The sequence below is a fragment of the Spermophilus citellus genome (genome assembly GCF_964194105.1).
Source record: "Spermophilus citellus genome assembly, chromosome: X".
Classification (NCBI taxonomy): Eukaryota; Metazoa; Chordata; class Mammalia; order Rodentia; family Sciuridae; genus Spermophilus; species Spermophilus citellus.
This window is the reverse complement of record NC_138190.1, coordinates 134,076,062-134,097,062: the sequence shown is the minus strand read 5'-3', so window position 1 is coordinate 134,097,062 and position 21,001 is coordinate 134,076,062. Positions and strand designations below refer to the sequence as shown.

Sequence of the window (21,001 nt, the reverse complement as noted above, 5' to 3'; positions counted from 1 at the left end):
CTTGATGGTAAAAGAACAAAGTAAGAATTGATCCTGTGAATGTAGTTGTAAAGAGAAGGAATTTTAGTGATCATGATTACTGGTAACAGGAAAATAATCATTTTAAAGAGTGATTGTAGAATTGTTATTTTGTTTGCATTCGACACCACTTCTATGCTATATAATTACCTTAAGTTTTAAGTGCTCCTAGAGGGATAATTTATGCATTTTTTGCTCTTAGTCAGATGCTTTAACAGTCTACACAGTTGAAAATGAAAGCTGAAAATTATTCCAATAGGTAATGGTTGTACAAAGCTTGTGAAGTAGTCATCATTTTTATATAGTCTCAGAGTGTATATTCTATTGTTTCATTGTTGTGTTTTCAACCAAGGTGATACTTAAGTAACAAATATTTGAAAGTTTAAATTGCATATTTTGACAAAGAACCATAATTTTCCTATTTCAAAATTGAATGTCATCAAATGCTTTTTAAAAATATTAACACAAAATATTGCAGCATCTCAGGAAATACAGAAAAAACATTTAATTTTAGCTAAGCTGCAGAAGCTCAGTTATGAATTATAGCTATCTACTTGTTTGACACAATCCTATAAAGCAGTGTTTTTAAGAATTAAGGTTTCACTGCAGTGCTTTCTACATAACCATAATATAAGGTGCTAATAATAATAAATAGCATCCCAGGTGATAGCAGTTTGGTCATAAATAGGTAACCATCATCTTGATTACTTCAGGGCAGCTACACAGCTAAGCATTACATGTCCCTTGTGAAAATGTGATTCACTTTATGAGAGTGACATTCATATTTCAAAATGTCTTAATTAACTTTTACAGGACTTCTGTGCATCAATTCTTAGTTTCTCAAGAGACCTGAGTTTCCTTTTTTTTTCCTCCCAGAGATGGATGTGCATTGTGCATTGGGATATCTCCCAGAAGAAATAGGGTTACTTCTGTCTCTGGTTCCTGTACACATGCTAACTTCACTAAAGAACATAGCCTGTCTGTGGCAGCCTCTCAGATTTTACTCCAGTTCTGAGCACAGCCAGTACTGTGGATAAGAAACAGAGAGAAAACAACTTATCTTTTCATCTTCCCCACTAACATTTCGGGGGTGCATTCTCAAAGACCATAGAATTATAGAATTGGAAAAACCAAGTCATCACAATTGTTCCTTTCTCTATTTTTATTTCACTGTGTTCTGTTTCTTCCTGTTTCCATCTCTGTCTTTCACACATGTGCATGCAAATCTACACACATTAAGTCTGGCTAGATTAATGTAGATTTCTCCTTGTATGTGATGCCCACATCTGCACCAAAAAAGACACAAGCTTAGTTTCAGCAAATGTCCTTAAAAACCTATGGGGTAGAGAGAAAGTCACTGAAAAGAAAAAACCTAAAATGTGCTGAAGTACAATTGTAAATATTTTGCAGTAGAAGAATAGACTATTCTTGGAATGATCTAGGAGAATGTTAAGTGGACAGATTTATATAATAAAAATGGAAAGCTGCTGCCTGGTATGGTAGAGGAAGAAGTATCTTGGCTTCTGCTCTGTGTTACAATTTGTCCTTCCCTCTGGAATCCAGGGCCAGTTAAGGCTACTGGATGCTCAGTGTGTTACTGCCAGAGGAGCATCTTAGAGAGCAGGTTGCCCCAGAATAAGGGCCTCTCAGGGGCCAGTGCCAGCTACCTTAAACAGATTTTATCTTTCTCTAGAAAGAACTGCTTCCCTGCCCTGGATTCATTCTCTAGCAAAAATTGTTAATGCCAGGTTCCAGCGTACTAGTATCTCTGGTTCCATTTCTTTGATGCTAAAAAAAGCTCTTTAGAGAACAGTTTTTGAAAAAGAAGAATTACCAAAATTCATTATAATCATTACCTTTGTTATCATCATCATTATTAAACTGTCCCTTATCTGTCACTTGAATGCCATAACATAATGTTCAGGAAGTTGCAGGAAACTTTAAAAGCAGGCACTGCTTAAACATAAGGTACTATTAGGGTTTTCATTATTGTTTTTATTGGTAGCCTACATTATGAAAGTAGAACTAGTGAAACAGTGGATTAGAACAAAGGAAGTGAGATAATAATGTTGTACTTTTTGTGGCATAGAAATTAAAATGAGACATGGAAATGTCATTTGGCCCATTAATACTGGATTATCTCAGAGATCCCTTTAATATCATGTGGGCTCACTGATACACATTATAGTAATTCTAGTTTTAGAATCTTAGGATATTTTAGGTCCAAATTGAAAGCTTATGTATTGTTACCCTTGAAAAGGAATTGCAACTGAAAGTAATTCTCACAGGTACAATTAATCTGTAACATTAACCCTTCACAGAAATGGAAAGGTGGTCCTCTACTTCATGGATCTTCATTGACAGCTACTAATTTTTATAGCAGTTCCAAGGTGGGGAGAGGTGGAAGGGAAACTATATTATTCTCATATATCACAAACAGAAAGGCAGGGCAAAGGATCCAGTGGTCACTGAACATTGACACACACGTTAATCACTTCCCATGCCTCTCCAATCCTCCCTCTGAGGCATATGATACTACTTCCCATATTTCAGAGGCAGGATCAGAGCACAATGTAAATTGCCTGGTTTCAAAAAGCTGGAAAGAGGTAGAGTACAGATTCAAACAGATCTCTTCAATGGTTCGAGGGGCAGGGCACACAAATGAGAGGAAGGGCTGAACCTTCATGTTGGAATCATACATTTAGAAAGCAGTTGACATTGAAGCTATTGTCTACACAGTTACTGGTAACTGGGTGAAAAGGTGAACTTGCAATTGAATTTATAAATAAAGGACTTGTTAAGGGTTTCTTTCCTCTGGTTTTTTTTTTTCTTTCTACCTATGAGGTGGGGGAATTTCTCTCTCAGACCAAAGGATGTAGATCCATGCTGAATTGATTACAGAGAGGTGCTGTCAAGATTAAATCAGATCATTATATGCACAAAGGGGTCTGCCAGAGTGCCCAGCATGCAGTAGGCATTCAGTAAGTGGTAGTTGAGAATAAATTATTCCATCGAGGATCTTAAATTAATCAATTGACTTCCTCCATTCAGACTCCTGGAAAGTGACAGCCTAGCATCCTCTCATATAGCTCCTTTCAAGGGGCAGTTGACTATGGAAATGCACTCCCTTTATAAGAAAGATTCCTGTCCTCAGAAGTAATATGCAGAGATCATGCAATATAGCAGTCCAATAGTCCTCTGTGACACTCTTCTCATCCTCAGTGTATACATGAGGCCTTTGCCCCTTGTCCTGTGATACCAGGTTTTCTACTTTGCAGTGGAAGCATGCATTACTGATTTCCATTGGAGCTACCAGTCTCTCATTCAGCATTGCTTTTCTACCTGTACAAAAGAGAGAAGTCTCCTCTGGAACTCTTTGAAAAGGTAGACTCCTAGTTTGTGTAAGTGATATACTTCTACAGAGACAGACCCTATCAAGTTTAATATAACCTCTATCCAATTATGAAACTCAAAGTTTCCTCAAGTATCAAAGCATCCTCTGTACCTATGTTGGTATGATTTTATTTCTTAATTGGTTACCTGTCGTGCCAGAACTTTTCAATTGCTGTAGGAGGAAAACAAGCTTTCTCCTTTGCCTGACACTTGGTCAGATCTCTGGGAAAAATTTTCCAGAGTTCCTAGGCTTTCAGTTTTCAGTCAGGTGCCAGCATCAGCTATTTGAAAAGATACAACCTACTAAGCTTGTTCTTCTGCTGCCTCAAAGTACTTCAGATCTCATTTTCTTGCAGATAGATTTAGATCACACTCTGAAGTTTTTACAGAGAACAGTACTGCCACAAATTAGAAAGCACCAGGGTAATTAACTCTAGGAACTAGCTAAAAAGATTATTTTGAGAAAATTTTTCTGATATGTGATCTACCTTCCAAATCATGTAGGTCAGCTCTGCCATTAAAAATGCCAATATGCAGAGCTAATACATACAATAAGCAAAAAAGTTTTAGAAAATTATTCCCCTTATAGAAGTATTCTTTATTTAGAAAAAAATACTTTTTTCTGCTAATTCTCATAAACAGTAAGTTGCACTGTGTTTTTAAAAAATAACTTGATGCTTACACAGTCTCCCTGGAACATAGTTCTTTCTTTAACATATACATAAAATATTAAAATCACACATATTAGTGGAGTACTAAATAATGTTTCAATTCAAGTACACATTATGTAATGTTTAAATCAGGTTAAACATTATCTATCTCTTCAAGCATCAATTTTATGGAGAAAACATTAAGAACCCTTTCTTCTAGCTTTTTGAAATGTGTAGTTTGTTCCTATCTTTAATCACCCTACTGTAAAATAGCACACCAGAATTTCTTTCTCCTATGTCATTGTAATTTAGTGCCCGTTGATCAATGTTTCATCACTCCCCCTGCCTTCTGCTTTGCCCACAATTCCACTAGTAGCCATTCCCTTCTAGTAGCCACCATACCACTCTCAACTTCTATGAGGTCTATGTTTTTAACATTCCACACGAGTGAGATAATATGACACTTGTCTTTTTGTGCTTAGCTTATTTCACTTAACGTAGTGATCTGCACTTCCATCCATGTTGTTGCAAGTGGCAGGGTTTCATGGTTTATGGCAAAATGGTCTTTCTTTGTGTATATGTGCCAAATTGTCTTTATCCATTCATCATTTGATGGACACTAAGATTATTCCCATTTACTGGTTAATATGAATATTGCTGCAATCAAAGTGGGAGGGCAGACCTCTCTTTGACATGCTGATTTTATTTTCTTTGGGTACATACCCAGTAGTGGGATTGCTGGGTCATATAGTAGATCAATTTTTATTTTTATTTTTTTGAGGAATTTCCTTACTGTTTTCCATAGTGGCTCTATTAATTTACATTGCTAACACAGTGTGCAAGATTTGCCTTTTCTCTACCTCCTCACAAGTACTTGTTGTTTTTTGTCTTTTCAATAGAAGCCATTCTTACTAAAGTGAGGTGATATTTCATTGTGGTTTGGGTTTGCATTTTCTTGATGATTAATAATGTCAAGCCTTTTTCATATACCATTTGGCCATTTATTTATATGTCTTCTTTTTAGAAATAGCTATTCATGTCTATTGCCCATTTAGAAATTGGTTACTTGGTTTTTGCTATTGAGTTTTTGGAGCTCCTTACATATTCTGGATATCACTTCCTTGTCAGATATACAGTTTGCAAATATTTTTCCTACTCTGTAGGCTGTTTCTTCATTATGATGATTGCTTTCTTTGTTGTGCAGAAACTTTAGTTTGATGGAATCCCATTTTTCTATTTTTGCTTTTATTTTCTTTGCTTTTGGGGTCTTATAAAAAAATCCTTGGTCATTCCCATCTCCTAAACATTTCCATTATGTTTTCTTCTAGTGGTTTCATAAGTTCAGGTCTTTTATTTAATTATTTAATCAATTTGAGTTGATTTTTGTTACTGGTAAAGAAGTATAGTTTCTTTCTTCTATATGAATATCCAATTTTCCCAGCACTATTTATTGAAAAGGATGGCCTTTTTCAATGTACGTTCTTAGACCCTTTGTCAAAAATAAATTTGCCATCGATGGCTGTGTTTACTTCTAGGCTCTCTATTCAGAATACCATTGGCATTTTGATAGAGTTTACATAAATGTATAGATCATTTTAGGGGACATTGAATTCTTTTTCATATAATTCACTATTAGTGAACAGTAATGCTACTGACTCCTGTATGTTGATTTTATATCTTACAAGATTGCTGCATTCATTTATTAGTCTACCGTTTTTTGTAGAATCTTTGGAATATTCTATCTGTAGAATCGTATTATCTGCAAAAGTGGTGGTTTTGTTTCTTCATTTCCAATTTGGATGAGCTTTATTTCTTTCTCTCGCCTTATTGCTTTGGCTAGGAGTTCCAATTCTCTTTTGAGCAAAAGTGATGAAAGTGGGCATCCTGTCTTGATCCATATCTTAGAAAGCTTTTAGTTTCTCCCGTTCAGCATAATGTTAGCTGTTGGCTTATTATATATGGTCTTTATTTTATTACATAGGCTCCTTCTATGCTTAATTTTTTCAGGGTTTTTAAAATCGAGATGTTATATTTAATCAAATGAATTTTCTGCATCTTTTGAGATCATCATATGTTTTTTTTCCTTCATTCTGTTGCTGTGGTTTATCAAGATTATTGATTTGCATATGTTGAACCATGTTTGCATCCCTGGGATGAATTTCATTTGATCATGGTGAGCATTTGTTTAATGTATTGGATTCTGTTTGTTAACATTTTGTTGAGGATTTTTATATCTGTATCCATCAACCATATTGGATAGTAGTTTTCTTTCTTGTTGTGTCCTTGTTGTCTGTTTCTGGTATTAGGGTAATGCTGGCCTCATAGAATGTGTTTGGAGGAATTTTTCCCCTTCAATTTTTTGGAATGATTTAAGAAGATTGTTATTAGATCTACAAATGTTTGATAGAACTCATCAGTGAAGCCATCTGGTCCTGAGCTTTTCCTTGATGAGATACTTTTTATTACTGATTCAGTCTTACTTATTATTGGTCAATTCAGGTTTTCTATTTATTCATGATTCAATCTTGATAAGGTGTATACATCCCAGAATTTGTCCAGTTCTTCTAGGTTACTAAGCTTGTTGGCATGCAATTATTCATAAAAATCTAATGATTATCTGTATTTCTGTGTTGTCAATATAATATCTTCTTATTCATTTCTGATCTTATTGATTAAAGGCTTCTCTTTTAGGATAGCTAAGAGTTCATCAGTTTCATGTTTTTTTTCAAAAAACTAGCTCTTCAATTCATTAATCTTTTGTGTTTTTTAGTCTCTTTCATTTATTTCTGCTCTAATCTTTATTATTTCTTTCTTTCTTTCTGTTAATTTGGGGTTTGGTTTGTTTTAGTTTCTGGAACATATTTCATGTAAAATCATGTATTTCTTCTGCCACCTAATTGGATTGCCTAAACAATCTGTATTCTTCTAGAAAGTATGGATAGACTAACTTGCCTTGTGCCAATCACACAGCTTGAAGATATGTGGGCCATCCATTTTTGTTACAAATATCAGCAAGCTACTTCCATTTCATACTGCACTTGCTGACCAGGCTTGGAGCTAAATGAGGCCTTTGGAGATATATATATATATATATATATATATATATATATATATATATATATATATCTTTATTTTATTTATTTATTTTTATGTGGTGCTGAGGATCAAACCCAGGGCCTTGCATGTGCTAGGTGGGTGCTCTACCACTGAGCCACAACCCCAGCTTCTGGATCATATATTTTATGTCATGACAAAAATAACCCTTTTAGCTCTGTAAAGCACTATGAATTTAGTTTATTCTGTTTTCTAGCTTATTTCAGTGTGTTTATGAAAAGAAATTGCTTTTAAAAATTTGACAGACTGGATAATCTAACACATGGACCCATTTTTCAGAAATATATAAAAATCCCAAACTATCCATTACAAAGGTCTAAATGACCTCTGGGGCTAAAATATCATGCTATCTGGGCTCTAATTCTGTTTTCAACAGACCATGGGTTGTGACAGGCACTTCAATAGTTTATTTATTTTTGTTCATAAAGAACTGAGAGAATAAAGCAATACTGTTTTGGCATATTTTATGGGCTCAACTTAAAGTAAATTAAAATGTCTATGAAATATCTTGGAATATAAAAAACACTACTAAGAAATTCCATTGTAACAATGAGGAAAAATTGCCCCATATGCATATTGTTAATTATAATTTGCACTTACTCTCAAATGCCTGCTAATTACTATGTTTACCTTTTAAGTCATTTTGCAGCAGGATATTTCATGAAGCCCATTTTAAACACCTCATTTCTTTAGTGTTGTGGCTTGAAGCACTGCAGCCATTTCAGCCTACTGCAGACAGAAATGAAAAATGAAATGAGACAAAACTGTTTTCTGGGAAGCAAGCTTGGAGGAGAACACTAAACACCAAGTGTAATTCATGTGCAGCTCTAATTTTTGGCATAATTTATATTCTTCCATGTTAATAAAATGTATACAGGCAGACTTTTTTTTTTGTAAATTGATTCCATAGTAAAAAGAGCATTGCAAACAAAAGAGATTTTATTTATTTTGTCCTGATTTTCTGGGCTTGTGTTATAAGAAGTAATCCTACATTTCATGTTTATGGAGCTTTATAATTTTCAGAGTTTCTTTCACTATATCATTTCATTGGATCCTTTTACAAAATCCCAATAAGGTGAGCAGGACTGGTAGACTTTTTTTTAACATTTTACAAAAAGCAGATGAGTAAAATTTACTTTAAATATTTGCATATCCAAAAACCAAGAGTATACATTTGTGCCTATGTCTTGATTATGAAGGAGTGTCTTTATTCTTGTTTGCTGCTTAAGCATTAGAAAACAATGCTTTATTATTCTCTTTTCTTCTTCTCTTCCTCCCTCCCTCCCTCCCTCCATTCTTTTCCTTTAAAACAAAAATATTGAATGTATCTCTAGGCCACTTTCCTCCATTTATTACCTATTCTTTCTGCCCTGGCAGGCAAGCTCTGTCCTTTAAAATAGCTTTCTCTATTCATTTGGAAAATGTAATGCCTTATTTTACCCTTTTTTTTGGATTTATACTATTAGCTATGCTTCATAGTATGCGCTGCCCTCAAGTATCTCATAATCTGTCAATAAACCATGCACTTTTATCATGAATTAACAATTTTGCTTAGCTACAGTGTAGTGGGTAAGTACTGATTCTCTCTTCCCTAACCTATCCCTTCCCATTCCTTGAACTCAATGATAATGAAGTTCATTCACATCAAATACACCCTGGGAGAGAACATGAAAGCCTTGAATATAATAATTAGTCCTGGATTTTGAGATCACTGATGGAGGACAAGCCTATACAGAGAATATAGGTAGCTACATTGTCACCCCATGGGTCTGATCTATGTTTTAAAATTCCATTTATTTATTTTTTTACAGAGTTGAAAATCTGATTTTAATCTGCCTATAATTTTCATTAGCCTTGGGAATAATTGACACACATAAGTCAAACCTGCTTAAATAACCTGCTCACTTTAAATATAGAAAATTAATCATCATCAGAACATGGATCAGAATTAGAAGAGTGACCCTTGCTATTGGCAGTAATTCTTAAATTAATTGGACAATAAGGCCATTGGAAGAGAGAAGGGGAAGGGAGGGAAGTGGGAGCATTGAAGGGAAATGTAGAATAATTAAAATGAAGAACCTGCTGGAAACAGGAAATAATGTATTTCTAGGTTCATTATCAGAGTTTGTTAATGCTCACTCATACATCTATAAAATATTTTGGTTTCCATTTTCTGTGGTGCCTGCCTTAAAAATGTTACATGTGCATTAAATAAAGTGTTTTGAAAAGCATTCATCTGTACCAGGATGTGTGCACTTAGCATAGCATACACATATGTGAAAAGTGATTAATGTGTAATACTGTTATCACAGGCTTTCCCCTACTGTCTAGGAGCTTAGTGTTGCCATTTTGTGTATGGACCACTTCAATAGACTCTTGCTCTCTCTAGATCCAAGAAAATCAGGGCAGCTCATTTAAAAAATATTTCTTCTGGGGAAAAATATGTTAAAAGGAAACATTTACAGTCTACACAGCCATTCTCAAAGCTTCCCATCCTGCTGAGAAACAGATTTAAATGAAATGTTGGTACCTAATAGTGGTGTCATAGCTGAAAATACAAGACCAGGGGAAAAAAGGATGAAAATCTATTGTTAAGGCCTATGTTTACAAAATTACATACTTTAATCAGGAAGGTATTTAGCCTGGGTGAGTATCCTTTAATATTGGAGATGTATTTAAGGACTGAGATAATATAAATTATATACAGATATATTCTGACTCTCGTGTTTTGGGTTATAGTTGCTGAGGGTGTAGCTACACACCCTCTGGCTGAGTGACATGGCCCTTGCTTGGCTCCCTTCAGGGAAGCCACCTTCACAGCCCATGCTTTTGACTTTCTCCAGTTGCAGCAGGCCAAAGATAACTGTGCTCCCCACATCTTACTCTCAGTGCCTGGGGCAACCCAGGGCCCTATTACTTTTTCTGACTATAATAGAGAATAGCCCTTTATACTCAGGTAAATATGTTCCTGACACACCATTGACTGTTGGGGTTATTTGCACACAGGCCACATTACTGATTGTGCTAATGCCTTCTTCATTTAACTCTCATAGTCTGTGTGGAGGTCTGATCTGCCATAGAAGAGCAGCTGACATTAACATCTGTGGCTGTAAAAATTCTCAATATGTTCTATTGATGTGTTCTATTGACATAGCAGGATTGCAAATTGTTCCCCTTTAATAGTGTGAGCAAATTGGCAAAATAGCAGTGTTATATTTTACTCCTGGGCCCACGTTCCCTAACTGTAGATCCTCATTTCTTACTCAAAATATGATCATTATAACTAGCTGGTTTAGATTCCATAGATAAAAGTTTCAATATTCACTAAAAAAGCAAACCTTGAAGTTTAAGGGAAATAGAATAGAGACAATTATACAGAGGAAAGATATTAGAGACAAATCAATTATTCCATGAAATAAGAAGATGTTATTTCTCCCATACAGATATGCAAGGGCAGTGAATAACTTTTAAGAGAAAATTGTGTAGAAAAAGTTATAAAGCACCTTTCCTTTTTGCTCATGCCAAGTAATTTCTTAGTGATTATGCATGGAATATGGGACATTTTATTTCCCTCACTTATTCATTCTAATAGGACATATTTATCTAGTGCCTATTAATTCTGGAACACAGTGATTACTTTCTTCATTCAGTCCTTCATATGTGACCACTAGGGTTCTTTCTTTCAGGGTGCTAGTGAGCATCTCCAAATCAATCAAAGTACGTTGGTTCCTAGCATATGTCTATTTAGTCTCCCCTGAATAGGACCTTTCTGGCTTGTGTCAAATTGAATTTGTATTGTTTATAGAGATCACTGCTAAGATATAAAGAGGTACAGTTGCACTCTGTCTCCTTTGGGGGACCTTTCTGTGTTGGGTGGGATGCTCACATTTTCCACATTTGATAAAATCAAACCTCTTCTGCCTACTCATTCCCACACTGGATGAAATGACAAGTGTCACACATAGAGAACAGAACACTCCTTTGGTTGCTTCAACATTCTTTTTTTGGCCTCATTTTCCTCTCTCTCTCTCTCTTTCTCTCTCTACTGAGCTTTTGAGTCCAAATTTAGTGAGGATGACTAAGAAATTTCCAGGATGTGACAGAGCATTCAGTTCATTGAGTCCTTCCTTGCCATTTTCCAATAGTTGTAACAATTGCCAAGTTTTCCTCCTAATATTGTAGGTGTCATGTTATTCTTAACAGATATTAAATCACACATGTGGGATCTGCCTGTGCAATGACAGCCTGCTTCTACAGACAGCTGATTTTATTCTATGGCATTAAGGAAATCCCTGCAGACATTTTACTGGTTGACACATCGGAGTCCTGGAATTTCTAATATTTAAATATGACTCTCTGAAATTCAAATTCTATTAACATTAATTGAGTGGTCTAATAATCAACTGGTCTGCCATGAGCTAGACAGTAGGATCTGTCATTTTTGACGGGAGAAGATAGATTTGGAAATAAGATGAGTTCCCCGCCATCTGTAGCTAATCATGCACTTGTTTAAGTCTCAGAGCCATGCTAGTCATATAGATAGAGTTTATGGGAGCCCAGGTACAGATGTAATCAGCTCTGATTCGGACAGATTATATATGATTCCAAATTACTCGTATTTGAGCAAGGCCTTGAATGATGAGAGGAAACCAGTAGAGAGAAAAGAGGAATGACCTTCCAAATAAAGGAAATGAATAGCATCTGGAGAAACACATATGGTTCTCTGGTGGAAGACGCTGGAAGGCATGGTGGTGACTGAATAGTGGAGGATTTTAAATGCCACACCAAGTTGTTTGTCATTTGTACTATAGGCGTGGTGAAATCATCAAAATTTCTTGAGGAAGGGAACTTTGCTTTAGGAAGACAAATCTGCCAGCAGAGGAAAGGCCAGTTAGGAGATTCTTACAACAGTCCAATAAAGAGATTACAAAGGCATAAACTAGAGCAGTGGCAATGAGGAAGTGAAAGTCACGGATCATGGATTGGAGAGTATGTAAATGAATGTAAAGCTTTTAGTGTAAGCAACTACCAACATAGATGATTCCAATTACTAAGAGAGGAAATTTAGGGAAAGTGTAGGGAGAGTAAGTGTGACACAGTACTTCAAGTATCGTTCCTTTTCTTCTGCATTGAATTCCTACCCATCCTTCAAGGCTCAAATGAAATGACACCTTCTCTGTGAAGTTCTCCCAGGTCCCCCAGTCAGAATTAACTCTGACTTCCTCTGTTCTCATACAATACCTATTTGATGCTTCCCTTTTGTTCTTAGGGCAGCATATCTTGTGTGTAAGTCATTTGGGTACGTGCCTGACTCCTGCAAATTCATAATAAGCCATCTGGCAGGACATATTATTTACCTATGAATTTTTAGCACCACCTAAACACATGGATTATTAGAAAATGTGCATGAAATGAATGAATTAATGCTGCTATTACACAAGATGTTAAAATATAGTTCTTTTTGAGGATCTAGCTTAGAACACAATTATAATCTCATCTCATCATTCTGTGGTCAGCTATACATGGTTCATGAGGCTAAATGGTACCTCCCACCTTGATGATATGTTTTTTCAGCAATTTTATTTTTAAATGCTTTCTGACTCTTTATGAAAGCACAGTCCACACTGTCCAAGGTTGGCAACTTTTTTTAGAAATTATTTAATTCCCAACGAATTTCAGCAGTGTTCTATGCAGTTGGCCCCACCACTAGACAAAATGAGACTTCTAGTCAGATTTCTTTGTAGACATACCTTGGCTTTCCTTATGTCAAGAAATCCTACAAAGAGTTTTCACAGCCTGTATATAGAACTCTTCAGTTCCTACCATGTGACAGCTGCCTTAGAAGTACCTTTCTTCTTGAGTAGGTTGAATTTGTGTGACTCCTCTGAGGATCTGTCAAGTACGTACCTAGGCTGCAATGTCCCACCCCTTCAGGATACTGAAATTCATGCAGTCTGGAGGCCCAGTGGGGGAGAATAAGACTGATAACTGAATGAAATAGGGTTTGTGAATTCCAAGGAAAAAAAAGAGGAAAGAAAATTGCTTTGGTGCTTAACTTTTAGAGAAAAGCTGAGGAATGTGCCCCTGTTTGCTGAAGTGACTTAAGTGTACTTCAGATGTAGTTGCTCAACTAGTGTACAATTGCTTAAAATGATATGGGGCTAGGGCTGGGGCTGTGGCTCAGTGGTAAAGCACTTGCCTAGTAAGTGTGAGGCACTGGGTTCGATTCTCAACACCACATAGAAATAAGTGAATAAAATAAAGGTCCATCAACAACTAAACAAATATTTTTTAAAAATGATACCTAATATGAAAATGAAAAAAGAAGGACTATAGAGGCAATGTTTAGAAAAAAGATAGAGGCTTACAATCCAATGTTTAAAAAATTTGGGGGTATTATCAACAGTTATTCCTGATATCATATAAAATATTAGCAAAAATCTGATAGCACTCCATTGGTATGTATATCACAGGTAGCTCAGTTGGCATTTTCCTCATTATCTTCCATTCTCAGTGAACACTTTGCTACTCTCTGAATTACTTACAGATTAAAATCTGCTTTTCAATTATTCAACTTAGAAATGGTCATTTGTAATGGCTATTTATTGTATGCACGTATGTGTACATGGGTACACATACACTAAAAAAGAGGCTATTTTTTTTATACCCGATAAGTTCCTGTGGCTTTGTATGGCCCAGTCCAAAGAAAACATGGCCAAGTACGTGACAGAAAATCACATTACAGGGTTCAGAGTCTCCTGGGTTGCTCTCTCATGTCTGCTTGTAGAATTACTGTAAATTCCTTGCTTCTATATTGATTTGCTTGTAAATGTACTATAAGGCAAGGATGGGGTGGGGGGAGGATTTTTTTTTCTTTTTAAAGTCAAGGTCCAATAATCTAAAAAATCAATTTAGTTTGTCTTAAAGTAAAAGGTAGCCTTTTTTGTAGCATCCTTTTAGAAATATAGGCAGTCAGCATTGTAACACAGGTTTCTGCCTCAGGCAACTGACAACCATAGTGTATAATAACTTGAGAATCCATGAAAATTAAGTACAAATACTGACTGTTTATTTTCTCATATTTATTCTTGAACAGAGCAAAGCTCCATAGTATAGCTTTATATTGGTCATTTCAAAATTTGGCTCTTTTATTTGTCCAATATATTATACTTACGTGGCTACTTCTCATTTCCCCATTACCTATTACAGAGAGAACTAATCATTGATCAGTAGCACTTTCACTTAGGTCTTTTCCTAAAACATCATGTGAAATGTTATATATAGTCTATTGGTTTCCAATGATAATAGTTTATGCTACTAAAATAGAGCAGCAGTCATACAAGCTTTAACAAAGTATGTCCTAAACCCCCGAAAGGTGATTCAAGTTATTCTACATGAAATTCATAGCTACAAATATTGTGATTTTGGTTATTTACTTTTGTTGCAGGAACATTTCACACCTGAGTGCAAATTCAAAGAATCGGTGTTTGAAAATTATTATGTGACCTATTCGTCGATGATATACCGTCAGCAGCAGTCAGGCCGAGGGTGGTATCTGGGTCTGAACAAAGAAGGAGAGATCATGAAAGGCAACCATGTGAAGAAGAACAAGCCTGCAGCTCATTTTCTGCCCAAACCACTAAAAGGTAAAGTTGATACTGTAGGAACTATGGGTTATAGTACCAAAAATATTAATTTAACTCGATACTTTATTATACTTTTGAAAGTTTGATAAAAACTTTGAGAAATTTTTTTTTATGTTAAGGCATTTATACATAGAGTTACATTTTATAGTACTCAAAACATTAGGACAATAATGAAAAAGTCACAAAAATATTAAGGCAATGTTAGTCAGTCTCCTGATTTTTTCCATTGTACATCTACATCAGTAACTCCTAGTAGAAGTAGCTAAATTGCTAACTCAGGAAAGTTAAGAGTCCCAAATTATACCAAAAGGGTAACTATGAAGAAACATAGATGTTAAAAATGTGCACATACTTAACACTTATCAGATATCTCCCGAGGGCCCTTTCTAAGACCCAACAATATGGTCCCAAGAATTTTCACTCATAAATTTGTTTTCCAGTCATTATTAGCAGATTAATAGCATATTGGAAAGGCAAAAGTTAGGAATTGGCTATGGAACACAGGGATACTAGAAGTAGTGAGATATGTTAAAGAAGGCACAGAAAATGCAGATCTAAGAGAAGATTTCAAAGAAGTTTTCCAGACTGGGATTAGAATAAGAATTTAAAGTAGGGGCACAATGATGCCACCCCCATTGAAATCAGCATATCATTATGTTTTACAACACATTTTCTGGAGCCAGACTTCCTGGGTACAAGTCTTGGCTTTACTTTTACTAACTAATGGTCTTAAAAAGGTTATTTATGAGTGTGTACCTCAAGTTCATCTGTAAAGTATGAGTAAGAGTATTTATGACATAGGAATCTTATCTAGATTAAATGAGATAATTCATGTGAAGAATTCAGAACAACATCTAGCATGTTATGTTTTATAAGTATAAGCTAGTACTGCTATTTACAGTCCAACAGTAGCAACTGCTACATTTACTGCACCAAGAAATATGGTAATAGACTCTTGGAGAATTTCATTCTAAGTATGATATAAATTGGTATTCTAAGATGTTTTAAACTTTAATATTTGGCTTGCACAGTATGCTGTAGATCATATTTAAACTTCTAAGAGCTTTATTAAATGCATTTTTCATCAATCCTCTCATATATAAACATAAGTGATAGAAGTTAGGCATTAAAATTCTTGACACACTACTGCATCAAGACCAGATTTTGCTTCATCTGATCGCATCCACTCTGTAATGAGGACTTGAAACCAGCATTTTTCATGTTTGGCCAGAAGAACAGTTGGCCAATGTGGAGTGATATGCCCAGTTTTTTTGTTTGTTTGTTTTGTTTTGTTTTCCCTTTTTTTTAAAGTTATTTCTGTATTGACAAATGAAAATGTATATATTTTTCATGGACAAGATATTTTGAAATATATCCATTGTGGAATGACTACATTTAGCTAATTAGCATATCTATTGCCTTGCATAGCATGCATATTCTTTTTTGTGGTGAGAACACTTAACATCTATTCTCTTAGCAATTTTCAAAGCTACAATACATTGATGTGCTCATTTGAAGGCCTTTTACACGATCTTTATGTGCATTTCAGTGGCCATGTACAAGGAGCCCTCGCTGCACGATCTCACGGAGTTCTCTCGATCTGGAAGTGGGACCCCAACCAAGAGCAGAAGTGTCTCCGGAGTGCTGAACGGAGGCAAATCCATGAGCCACAATGAATCAACGTAGCCAGTGAGGGCAAAACAAGGGCTCTGTAACAGAACCTTACCTCCAGGTGCTGTTGAATTCTTCTAGCAGTCCTTCACCCAAAAGTTCAAATTTGTCAGTGACGTTTACCAAACAAACAGGCAGAGTTCACTATTCTATCTGCCATTAGACCTTCTAATCATCCATACTAAAGCCCCGTAATTTAGATAAAGCTTGTGCAAAAGAATGCCAAGCATTATCAATGAACTAAACCTGGGAGAAGGACTGCCAAATTTTCTCACAATCTTACGTATACGTTGGGGATGACAACCAAAAATATTTCACAGCACTAACGCTGATCAAAATTTGCTCTCCAACCCAGAAAATTTAAAAGACCACAATTGTTCTTCAAAAACAAAACAAAACAAAATTAACCGCTTAAATGTTTTGTAGGGGCAAACAAAATTATGTGAACAGTGTTGTTTTCTTGGCTTAATGTTTTCTATCTATGCTTCATTCAACTGTACTCTTTACTTTCATATAGCGCAACTTTATGGTTTCTGAATTCAATGGTTCTATTGACTCTGTGTCACCTAATCCAAATCAACCAAATTCAGGGTTGAATCTGAATTGGCATCTCAGGCTCAAGGTAACAGTGTTCTTGTGATTTTACCAATTATTTTATTTAGATTTGTAGTATTCTGGTCAAATTCTTGTGCTGTACTTTGTGAGTAGAAATTAAGTTATATTGTCAACCCTGGTCAGTAAAGATAACTTTAAAAAAAGAATATCCTTAAGTGTAGATTTCTCTTAATTCCATTTGTGTATCATGTTAAACTATTGTTGTGGCTTCTTGTGTAAGACAGGAACTGTGGAAATGTGATGTTGTCTTTTGTGTTGTTAACATAAGAAAAGTCTTCTCTGTATATGTACAAGTCCTCCTGTCATTGTATTTGGCACGTGAATATTGTGTACAAGGAAATGTTAAGACTGGTTACCCCTAAACAACATATATTATACCTGCTACTGGAAAAGTGTTTAAGACTTAGCTAGGTTTCCATTTAGATCTTCATATCTGTTGCATGGAAGAAAGTTGGAATCTTGGCATAGAGTTGCATGATATGTAAGATTTTGTGCATTAATAATTGTTAAAATCTGTGTTCCAAAAGTGAACATAGCATGTACAGGCAGTTTTCTGTCCTGTGCACAAAAAGTTAAAAAAAAGTTGTTTAATATTTGTTGTTGTATACCCAAATACGCACCGAATAAACTCTTTATATTCATTCAAAGAAGATTATCCTTCAACATATATTTATTGAGTATCCATTAGGTGTCATTAACTATATTAGAAATGGGAGTTAAACACTGAATTATGTAGATAAAGTCAATGTCCTCAGATAATCTACAGTCTAGACATTCATATTAACAGGTTCAATCTTTCAAGTACATTTATTGGACTTACTTAGAGTTCAGATTGGTACAAGGAAATCTCATTCCCATTCAGCAATCAAATTACACAAAAGAGATCTGTGCTCTAGTAGCCTTTCTACCATTTACAGTGTCATATCCCCTGTCTGTTTCTCATTTCTCACCTCTGTAGAGGAAATACACAGGACTAAATATCTGAAGTTCTTCTCATCTCTGAGAGCTGAAGGAAAACATTGTTTGGTGTTGATCTCTTTCACCTCATTCCCACAAGCTGCCATTGCCTGACCATGAATTCTTTGGGAATTATCAATATATGAAGGTGTTTCAGTCAGCTTTTTCACTGCTATGACTAAAGGACCTGACCAAAACAATTGTAGAGGGGGAAAAGTTATTTGGAGGCTCACAGTTTCAGAAGTCTCAGTTCATAGATGACAGGCTCCATTCCTTGGGGCTCAAGGTGAGGAGGAGTGGTGGAAGAGTGGGGCAGAGGGAAGCAGCTCACATCATGGTAATCAACAAGCAGAGAGAGAGACTCCACCCTCCAGATACAAAATATATACCCAAAGCCATGCTCCAATTCCCCCCTCCTCCAGCCACACCCTACCACTTCAGTTACCTCTCAGTTAATCCCTCCCTATCAGGGGATTAAATCAATGATTGGGATAAGGTTTTCACAACCCAGTCCTTTCTCCTCTGAACCTTCTTACACGTTGTCTCACATGTGAGCTTTTCGAAGACACCTCACATCCAAACCATGACAGAAGGGAAGAATAGTAGACCAGATAAAACATAATTGTGTTCAGGGCATACACAAAATAGTAACTGTGGCCCAAGCAGCATTGTTTTGCAAGGCCAGGGGGCTGCCCATTCCCAAGATGTACATTCAGCACAAACTCCCAACCCAATCCAGCCCAGTCTAGCCCAGTGACCTGGAGATTCCATTTAAAGTCATCCTGTCTTAGCTCTAAAGCACACCTGTATGTAGTGAGGCTGCCTATATTGGACTCAGAAACCTTTGCCACATGATAGAAACACCAGTAGCCTCTCACTTGTTCCCCATTCCCCCATTAAGTCTTAATAATTTTCAACCAATAAAACAGCACACCATCAAGAACTTTAAGATTTCTTTATTGACTATTATGAGGTTGCTGGTTTTGCTCTTTCATTGCTCAGGAAAACTGTAGGCATACTGGTAATTAACAAGTTAGCACTTTGGTGTCTCATGGAAACCTGACATAAATAGGAAAGAATGAAAATACTGAAGAATACTTTGTTCCTAGTATTCTTTTTAAGCTGCCTCAAGTTGTTTTTAAAAGAAGGAGGTACTTAAACAAATCAATAAATAGTTCTCAAAGAAACTTATCTGTAAGTGATGACACCACTTTCACACACCTCCCTTGGTCACACACATCACACATCATGGCAGAAAATATTAGTCCTACCATATCCTTGATGAAAGACAAAAGATTCTGTAGTCAAATAGTTTTGGAAAACACTACAATATCACCTGGAAGATTTATAAGACTCAGATTGCTGGACTGACCTCCAGAGCTTCTGATTGAGTAGATCTGACGTGGGCCCAAGACTTAGCATTTCTAACAAGTTCCCAGGTGATGCTGAGACTGTTGATCCTGAGGAACCACACTTGTACAACCATTGGCATACACTCTTCCCTTCCTCAGATTTAAAGTGTACGTTAAAACTGGGCATGGTGGTACATGCCTGGGATCCTAGCAACTTTAGAGGCTAAGATCTTTAATTAAGTCAGAGGATCACAAGTTCCAGGGCAGCCTGGGCAATTGAGCAAGACCTTGTCTTAAAACAAAACAAACAAAAAAGACAGGAGATATTGAAGACCTAGTAAGAAAAAAGTAAACTTTCTTGTAAAAATGAAGTGTGCATTAGCACATATTCTGAGGGAGAAAAAACATGTTGAAGAACTCTGCTTAACTTGGTGAAATGCTGAGATAAACAAATCTGTACATAAAGCTATATAAGGATTGGGCATACACAGTACCAATTAACACTGGAGTGCAGACTTCAAAACCTTTGTGGGTATCTGAACTTCCTATGGTCATTTTTATTTTTCTGCATTTTTATGCTTGGGTGGAAATCTCCTGAATATGATTTCTACCAAAGCTTGAAAACAATTGTTCTGTGGCATAGCACTTGACCACAGATTATCACTATTCTGTGAATGTACATCCAATCCTTACACTGTATTTAGCCTAGGGTAGAATATAGAAACAGAAACAATCACTTTCTTCTAGGTAATAATGCAAACAAACCCCAGCCCCTACTTACAAATCCTAACCAGTAGTTTGCAATTGGACAGGGCATGTTCTCATTGACATTGGGTCTATAAAGCACTGAGAGGGGAAGTGATCTATGGCATTCCTCCTCACCTCCGTTACCAGCATTTTTTTTTTTTTTTGGTCCTAAGCCAGACATGCTCCCTAAAGAATTTCTCACAGACCTTAGCTACACGTTTCCAACTTTCCCAACCATCCATTGTCTAAGTAAACATATGGGGGAAATGAATGTCTAATAGGATTATCTCTTCACTGATGCTGGCTTATTATAGTAACCATTCTGTGGATAAGGGGTGATGGGATCATAACTGATAATCATTTTGAATCAATTTCATCCAAGTGCATCTTAGAACCCTCATTAGCTGAAGTGTATCATTCATGGGTTAAATTGAAAAGTATCCTCCCAGCAGTCTTTGAAGAATATCCATGTCTCTACCAGCAGTCACTTCAAAACAACATACACTTTTTCTATTCTGTTTCTCAAAATACTTCCAACCTCTATTCAAAGCCACTTCTACATTTTAAGTATTGATTATAGCAGGATCCTATTGCTGCCACAAAAAAATCTATACAAGGATATGGCAGTGCCATAATACATGATCATTTCCAATTACAGAAATAACTTGTGAATTGTAGTTAGGGAAGGCCACTAGGACTCCATATTTACAAGGACAGCATGACATGCTTTCACTGTTCTGTCCACAAAGATGTGGTCCATGGTTTGACTTCATGCATTTAGCTACCTTGGAATGAAAACACCTAGCTGCCATGCTCTGACCCTAGGCATTCCCCTTTA

General features: G+C 36.0%; 1 protein-coding gene across 5 annotated transcripts in view; it reads left to right on the top strand.

Annotated features, from left to right (window-relative positions):
• FGF13 (fibroblast growth factor 13) overlaps positions 1–17,753 on the top strand; it is a 530,503-nt gene extending 512,750 nt beyond the window's left edge. For all 5 annotated transcript variants that reach the window (XM_081276623.1, XM_081276619.1, XM_081276620.1 and 2 more), the window contains 2 exons: positions 14,623–14,821; positions 16,371–17,753. In XM_081276623.1, the coding sequence (XP_081132749.1) occupies positions 14,623–14,821; positions 16,371–16,507 (336 nt within the window). In that variant the 3' untranslated portion in view covers positions 16,508–17,753. The remainder of the gene's footprint in view (positions 1–14,622; positions 14,822–16,370) is intronic.
• Positions 17,754–21,001: the final 3,248 nt, after the last annotated feature.